The 8,873-nt window shown below is 43.3% G+C and overlaps 1 protein-coding gene across 1 annotated transcript; it reads right to left on the bottom strand.

The window, feature by feature from the left end:
• Positions 1-637: 637 nt before the first annotated feature.
• On the bottom strand, positions 638-3,324 carry LOC115532632 (G2/M phase-specific E3 ubiquitin-protein ligase-like). Its single transcript, XM_030342506.1, has 4 exons — positions 3,320-3,324; positions 3,068-3,232; positions 2,562-2,569; positions 638-2,310 (listed from the first exon to the last, which is right to left on the bottom strand). The coding sequence occupies exons 1-4, from the start codon at positions 3,322-3,324 to the stop codon at positions 2,138-2,140; spliced, it is 351 nt and encodes a 116-aa protein (XP_030198366.1). The 3' UTR covers positions 638-2,137.
• Positions 3,325-8,873: the final 5,549 nt, after the last annotated feature.

Genomic DNA, 8,873 nt, shown 5'->3' with positions numbered 1-8,873 from the left:
TTGGATACCGTACTGAAGAACCACTAGTTTATCCCCACAGGCACCCTTTCCTCGACCTCTGGCCATAAAACAGTCTGGTTACAGTCACCTGGAGGCGAGGTAGGGCTTTGGGACTGAGAACGAATCCTCAGACCTGTATTGGAAGCTGATATTTCGTAGAATCTTCAGGTTAGATATCCCGGACGAGCCCCCAACTGTCGTGGCAATTTCTAATGTAAGATATTGCGTCTAAGCAGATGAGATATTTAGATGCAAAAAGCACACAATACTGTTGACAATTAGTGGTTACATATATTTGTAATAAAAGTACGAACAAAGATACATCACAACATGCATCAACAAACAACATAACAGGCATACATTACAATAATCTGAGGCCTCAGATGGGAGCTTCTCTTTGCGTGTTACTTCATACTCAAGGTACACTGGGGAGAAGTCCACTGAGTGTTTGAAAGTAATGAGTTCTTATTCACTTGGGTTGGCATCTGGAGGGGGTGGTCCCCCAATACTAAAAGTCTTTGTTCACCAGATTGTTATCTTTACAGTTGAAGCTCCCCCCCCCCGAGGCTAAGGTGGGGTCGGCGGCCGTGCCCTGTAACTCGCTGACTTTGTTTACGCTAGCCAGAGTGTCGAGGAAAAGGCCCATACTTCAAAGCATTGCTTGGGAGATGACACACGAAAAGATAGGAACAGGCAGGCAATAAAATGCATCACACGACTCTCGAACGTTCACACTTTAATAACCCGCATGGAGTAGAACGTAGGCCCTATCTTAAATTACACAGAATAGCAACAAAACTTAAATTCATATAGACCAAAACAATACAACATGTAGATTTTCCATCACAGGACTCTCTTTCTGGATTACAGCTCCGCCTTCAATACAGTCATCCCCCACAAACTCACCGACAAACAGACTACATTAGGTCTGCACACCACCATCTGTGACTGGCTGCAGGACTTTCTGACTGGCAGGCCCCAATCTGTCAGGATTGGAAATAGGACTTCAGCCAGCATCATCACAAACATTGGCACGCCACAGGGCTGCGTGCTCAGCCCCATCCTCTACACCCTGTTCACTCATGACTGTGTCGCCTCACATAGACAACACCATCCTGAAGTTTGCGGACGACACCGCAGTGATAGGACGCATCACGGGCGGGGACGAAGCGGCCTACAGGAGGGAGTTGGCCAGTCTGGTGTCATGGTTTGAGGACAATAACCTCACCCTCAACAAGGACAAGACCAAGGAGATGATAGTGGACTTGAGGAAGAAAAGGAGTCCTCATCGGCCAGACGGCCACTGTTCATCGGGGAGCTTGAAGTAGAGAGGGTGAGCAGCTTCAAGTACCTCTGCGTCCACATCAGCGACGACCTCACTTGGACACTCAACACCACACAGCTGGTTAAGAAATCCCAACAGCGGCTGTCCTTCCTGAGGAGGCTGAGGAAGTTTGGCATGTCGCCTGAGATCCTCAGAAACTTCTACAGTTGCATTGTTGAGAGCATCTTGACCGGCTGTATAACCGTCTGGTACGGCAGCACTTCCGACTGCAGAGAAGATCATCAGAACCCCACTTCCCTCTCTGCAGAGCATCTACCACCGCAGTCCACAGAAGAGCTGCCTCCATACTCAAGGACCCCACCCACCCCCAGCATGGTCTGTTTACCCTTCTACCCTCAGGACGGAGGTACAGAAGTATGAAGTCCAAAACATCAAGACTAAAGAACTCTTTCTTCCCCACTGCCCTCAGACTCCTTAACAACAGATAGGAGTCTGTTGTTGAGGAGTATTCTACCTCAGGACTGCCGCAGCTGTTTACATTTTGCTCACGCACTTTGGCTTTCTTGGATTTGCACCAATCCGTTTTATTTATTTATTTATTTTAACTTAAATGTATTATTTCTCCTAACCATCTATCTTGTAAAAAATCTTGGCATTCTGTCTGTGGAAACAAAGGAAGAATTTCATTGCACAACTGAGAACATCTCATTTGTGCATATGACAATAAACACTTTGAATTGAATTGAATTGAATGGGTGGCTTTATTACGGCCCCCCACACAGCTACCTATCGACCGAGAGACTTGACCTTTTCACAGAGCAGTCCCCGGTGGTAGACTGCTCTGTGAAAAGGTCACACTGGTAGCCTGAGGACCAGTGAACAGGTATTTGCTGTTGGAAATAGGGCCGGTCCGTCCTCATGGAGGAATTCCAGCAGGGGTTGGGTGGGAAAACCCACAGTAGGTATCCTATCGAGGCCTGTGGCAAACGCCAAAACCGCCCCCAGAGTGAGACTCGTATCTCCATCTGTTGGTACATAAGAGATAACTTGTAAGGACGACAGCATGTCAGCATTAAGTAATTAATTAAGGTATTGTACACAAACATGCGCCAATCTTTCATCTTCCCTAGTTGCATTTCTCAGATCACGGGAAATGTTCATAAGTCCTTGTTTAACCATTAAAAAAAAGTGTGAAATAGTAAATTAATGTGTCATTCTTAAAAAAAAAAAATCTGGCATTGGTTCACTGTAATTCCCTATGCAGTGCTGTATTTACAGGTATGCCTAGGTTAACAAATCAAATTGTATAGATTTTTCATTTGTGCATTTGTCCATTCATGAAGAACTGTACACAGTCTTGTCTTTTCCTTTATGTATTGTGAGTGACCCTTTATTGTTTGTGAAGACAACCTCTACGGGATGCCCCTTTTATATATCCTTTCATGATAATATCACCTGTTACCAGTTACTAATGCTGAAACAGTTGAACGTTGTTGTTTTTTGATCATTCTACAGCTTTCCCAGTCTTTTTTTGCCCCCGGTTTTGAATTGTTTTGCTGGCATCACATAATAAGCATATAATTACAAAGAACAATTAAAATAGGAAAATCCTCAAATATATTTCCTTTGTATTGTTTCCAACTTGAATATGTCAAAAAGGATTTACAAATTGTAAAATTCTATTTTAGATATTTTTTACATAGCGTTCCAACTTTCTTTTTTTTCTTACCCTCCACCTCAATCAGCCAGTCCCTCCAAAACCCAACTGTCCTGGCCTCCTACCTCCTCCGATTGGAGCCCGGCTCAGACAGGTTGGAGGGCTTGAATGTTGCTTCCAACTGTGAGGCAAGCAGCGGCTCAAATGTATCCCTGAACACCCATTCGAGCGCCTCATGGTGGATCCTCAATAGGTCTACAAGACCAAAGGTTTCCAACCCTTCTTTGAATCTGTCAAATAAATGGGATAATAAATCAGAGAAAATATAATGGGAGAAAATATCGAAGTCTGTTGCTCTGAAGCCGCTTCTAGCCTACTCCATTGTACATCTTTTGAAGATAAAAATAAATTAGACATAGAATTCTTTGAATTAATTGAAATGATTACTTTTCACTCTAACGCAAAGGTCTTAGTCCATTAAATAGTCAATACCCAGCTCCACTTACTGATTTAGAGCAGTCAGAGTACGGCACTCAGTATAAAATTGAAGGGCTGCCCCCAGCAGCTCATCCCTATGTGGGAGGCTCCGGACAAAGGAGAATGAGCCCATGAGGGAGAGCGCCTCTCTGGCCTCCTCCACTGCTTCCCTGGCGCCTTCCACATTTGTGGCATCTGCAATCTAATATACATGAATGACATAAATCATATTGAAATTCAACATCAGTACAATATAGAGCACGCAGCACACGGTAGCTTTACACAGAAATACTGCCCCAAGAAGTGGTTTGATTCAACATTAACCATTTACTTGCCTTTTGGAGCTTGGTCCTGAGGTTTTTATCTGTCACCTCTTCCAAAGTGGCCGGACGAGGGGACAGATTACAAACCTCTCTGTACAGGTGCTCTGAAAAAAAGCGGGAACAGACCTTCCCCTGCACCAGGCAGATGGCAATCATTCTCCCCACCAGCCTGTACTGTCCTGTCTGAAATGCTGAGATAATGGGAAAAGCACAAGGTCATTCAAGTTTGTTGGTCATTTTAAATGCATGTTCAAAACTCTAAATTGCAACACCCTATACCTTAAATTTAATTCAAAGCTTACCAACACTGTCCAGGGCCAGGGTTTTGTTGCCCTCAGGAGCCTCAAAAATACAGTTGCTCTGTGTTTGGTGGATGGTAAAAAAAACTCTGGTGGCTCCCCCCTCATCCACCGCTCCTTCTGCCACCCCATCCACATCTACAAACACCACATTAAATTTTCCACAGGGGTCAAAACTTGATCTTCCGAAGGCCCTGGCCGCACTCTCAAACTCCTCCCCCCGGATAGCATTCACCCTGTTACCCCGACCGAATACCAAAATAAGGTCCTGGGGTGGGTTGCACCAACTGGGCGTAAGCCTGGTCTTAACTACGCCTGGTCGTAACTTGGCGTTCTAAGTCCGACCTAACCGTTACGCCGGTTGCACCGACTGGGCTTAGCGTTCTTTTCACTAAGACCAAGGCGTAAATCCTACTCCTGGTCAGGAGGAGGCGTAGAGTCGAAATTTCTGCTGTTTCCATAGCAATTAAATTCAATCCATCCAGCGCTACCATGGCACGTATAATACATAGGCTGTACAACGAGCGGGCATTTAGACAGGAAAGAGTAATTAGGGACAGAAGCAATCCATTGGACATTTATAATGACGAGGAGCTGATTGAGAGGTTTCGATTCTGTAGGAGAGATCTGTTTGTATTAATAGAAGAGCTGTCACCGGATTTACAGTTCGTGTCGGACCGCAATGCAGCGCTGCCACCATCTTTACAACTGCTCATTGCGCTTTGTTTCTTCGCAAACGGGGCATTTCAAAATACAGTCAGTGACATAGGGTTCATAGATCGACCGCCTGTCGGTGTTGTACCCTTAAAAAGGGGAATAGTAGCGGGAGAAAGATTAAAAAACACACACGCAACTCTCCTTCACTCGTCTTATTTGAATGAGGTTTTACACAACGCATACAAACAACAGACAAATGCATACACACGCACACTCAGCTCCAGGACCACAAATATCATGACATGTATTGAACACAATATATTAATTGAATAATATAATTGAATAATATATAGGGTTATATATAAATGAAGCAGTAACACGCTTTAACACCAGTCAACATTCTCATATCCTACGGTGTGGCCAAAAGGTATTCGGCTGGTAGCTTACACGAGTAAGAGTACGAGTTAACAAGAAACTAGACAACAAATAAGTATAACAAAAAAGTATTTTCTCTACATTTAAGACAAGCATAACATAAGGAAAAACGCAATCAACATGTGTAAATATATAGTTATATATAAATGAAGCAGTAACACGCTTTAACACCCGTCAACATTCTCATATCCTACGTTGTGGCCAAGAGGTATTCGGCTGCTAGCTTACACGAGTAAGAGTACGAGTTAACAAGAAACTAAACAACAAATAAGTATAACAAAAACGTATTTTCTCTACATTTAAAACAAGCATAACATAAGGAAAAACGCAATCAACATGTGTAAATATATATTGCTTTGCAATCGGTAATCACCTTAAAAAGGGGAATAGTAGCGGGAGAAAGATTAAAAAACACACACGCAACTCTCCTTCACTCGTCTTATTTGAATGAGGAAGAGGAGCGCGATCCCCCTACTGGAGCCCCAAGGCATTGTTACCATGGTAACAACAATATAACAACAATATATAATACAAACCGTATGTGTGAATAAACTGTTATATACAACTTGCTATGAATAAATTGCTATATACAACTTGTCACATCGGGTTATCCGGGGCGTTGAGCTGCCGCATCGCTCGTTATGTCCACCTCCCGAACGAAGAAGAGGCGGCGGCGATGAAGCAACGGTTCCGCCAGGCGTCCGGTATTCCTGGGATCGTGGGCTGCATAGACGGAACCCATTTGCAGATCAAGGCCCCATCTGAGAATGAGTATTTGTTCGTTAACCGAAAAGGTTACCATTCCATCAACGTGCAAATAGCTTGTGACGCAAATTATACAATCATTAATTTGGTGGCGAGATGGCCTGGATCCACTCACGATTCCCGCATCCTCCGGGAGAGTGCGTTGTTACAGGACTTCGAGGAAGGAAGGTAGGCTATAGTGTTTTTCTAATCAGCTACACTGAAACAATTTGAGCTTCACTTTAAGTAATGAACAGCAACCTAATTAAAGTCTATTTTCAAAGGTGCAACGGGCTGCTCCTCGTGGATACCCGCTGAAACGGTGGCCGATGACCCCACTAATGGCTCCAACAACTGACCAAGAACGGAGATATAACACCATACACTCCGCAACTAGGTCAGTTGTTGAGAGATGTATTGGGGTTCTCAAACGCAGGTAAACCATAAGTAATATGCATCCCTTAAAAATACATACAAAAAATAAAGGCTAGATATAGATATAATTCATGGGGAGATGCGGATGCACCCAGAACGGGTCTGCACTGTAATAGCTGCGTGCACAGTTCTGCACAACATCTGCATCTCCAAGAGAATCCCTCTACCCAGACACCATCAGCCACCGGCAGTCCCCGAGGAAGACGTGCGTCAAGCCACTCGGCCTGCAATTGAAGACATCGCTGGCCGATTAGTCCGTGCTCAACTCATTAGTCAGTTGTGAATATTGTTTTAATTATGTATAGAGGCTATGTTTTATGTAGGCCGACACGAACTGTAAATCCGGTGACAGCTCTTTTATTTGTTCGAACATATCTCCTACAGAATCGAAACACCTCAATTAGCTCCTTCTCATTTGACGATGTTCAATGCATTGCTTCTGTCAAAAATAACCATTCCCGTCTAAATGCCTGCTCGTTGTAAACCAGACATTACAAATACATATTTTACTTACTTTCGTTTGCAGTGTTTTATTGTTATGCATTAACACAATTGATGAATGAAAATGAATGAAAGGAATATTTATTTCGGTGTCCGACAGCATCTTCATTTGATCAGTAAAAAGTAAAACATTAACAGAGTAAGAAAAAAAGCCCTATAATAAAACAATTATCCTTTAACTCTAAAATATTTATTTAAATGTTTGTAGAAGACGGTTCGTCTTCAAAAATAATGGTTTGGGGCCCTAATTTTCTGCTGGAGCAACTGTATTTGGAGCCTTAATTTAATTTGCTCTAATTCTATTTTTTTTGTCTCTGCCTCTAATTTAAATGTCTCTTTTCGACCCGGATAATTTCCTTCTCCATGAGGACCTGTTGTAGGTCCTCAATTCTCCTCCGCTTCGTTGCCGGGGGTAGGGATGAAATCGGACAGGAAGGGGTTGCCACTGCTGGTTCTATTGGTGGTGGCGTTGACCTGGTACTTGTGGTGGCACTTGCCAAGTCTGAAACAAAATGTGAATTTATTAATTCTGGGCATAAGGCTAGCCCTGCTTATTCAACTAACAAACATCCTCAATAAATATGATAGGCTACATACTTTTTTCCAACGGCTCCGGCGGTTGAGAACAGCCGCTGTCCACCCCGTCCAACCCGACGAAGGCTGGTGAATCCTCCCCAAAAATAGTGACAATAATGTCACTATAAGGTGACGTTTTAGGGGGAGGACCACCGCCGGTAGGGTGGTTCTTTTGGGTAGACATGTCCTTCTTGGCCCGGGACAGGAGGTCTTTCAACTTTTTTTTAATGTCGGCATCTGTCCGATTGCAGCCGGAGTCCGAACAGCTGTTCAAACTCTCCATGACAAATCGCCATGTCTCCTGCTTTTTTTTGTTTGAATTTTTTATAAAGAAGAGCATTACCAGATGTGTCTGCTGCTTAGCTATAAAACTTTTCAGATTAAAAAAACGATTTAAAACAATTTCCCTAACACTGCTTATGAAAAGAATCATTCCATTTAATTTCCTTCCCCTTCCATTTGTTTCTATGAACACAATGAATGTGTTGAATCTGCCCGTCCTAAACATACCTTTGCCACCTTCCACTTTACCATGCCCACCTCACCTGTTGGGGGAGGGTAGGAGCCTATAAATTGTTGTGCACACTTTAGCTCTTGCTTAGCACTCGCCACCAGCACGCTCATGTATCCTGTGTGCGTCTTCAATTAACGTGAGTTAATTTATTAATTTGTTTGTCTTTGGTTTATGACCATATTCCTTTGTTGGTTTGGTTCATGACCAAATTCCTTTGTTTGCTAGACATGTGCCATGTGCCTTTGTTCATTTGTTTAATTTATGCGTTTGATCATTGTCTAATTCTATTATCTTTTTGTTATCCCCTTTATGCAGCACACAATGATGAGTGAGATTGATGCAAGACAAAGCATCAATTAAACGAAATGAATAAGATATAAACCAAATAGTGCTACATCAAACCCTGCCTCCTCCCTGCTCTTATTCACCACCCCTACCACTGTCTTCTGACCGAGACACTGCCTGCTTGCCAAACCTCACTCCACCCGAATCATAATTTACACCATTTACATCAACCTACCTACAGTTCCTACAGCTTAGATAAGCTTTTGTGAATCAACAGGGCATGATGCAGTTACTTGTTACTGTGAGAAGTTTAAAGATAATTTTGTTTTTTTCTAAAATGGAGGGAATAATTGGATTCTCACGGGGCACCAGACTCAAGGTTATTAATGGGAAACACAGTTCAATACTCACAGACTACTGGCAGGTGGCAAAGGGCTGGAGGGTGCAGAAGAGCTGAAAGGTGGCAAAGGGCTTGAAGGTGGAGAAGGGCTGGGCAGGGTGTCTTGGCTGGCAGGTTGGGGTTTGCCAGCAGGTGGCAGAGGTACCTGAAAAGTAAAGACCATCAGTATTCTTAACCTATGCAGATTTTCAGTACTGGCTAGGTCGACATAAATCCCTTTAGTTTGTGACTTAATTTGGAACAATGAATTGGATTGTTATTGGGGGTCAAGCAGCGAAGCTGCGA

Source organism: Gadus morhua, chromosome 19 (assembly GCF_902167405.1).
Source record: "Gadus morhua chromosome 19, gadMor3.0, whole genome shotgun sequence".
Lineage (NCBI taxonomy): Eukaryota > Metazoa > Chordata > Actinopteri > Gadiformes > Gadidae > Gadus > Gadus morhua.
This window is presented reverse-complemented; position numbering and strand designations above follow the sequence as displayed.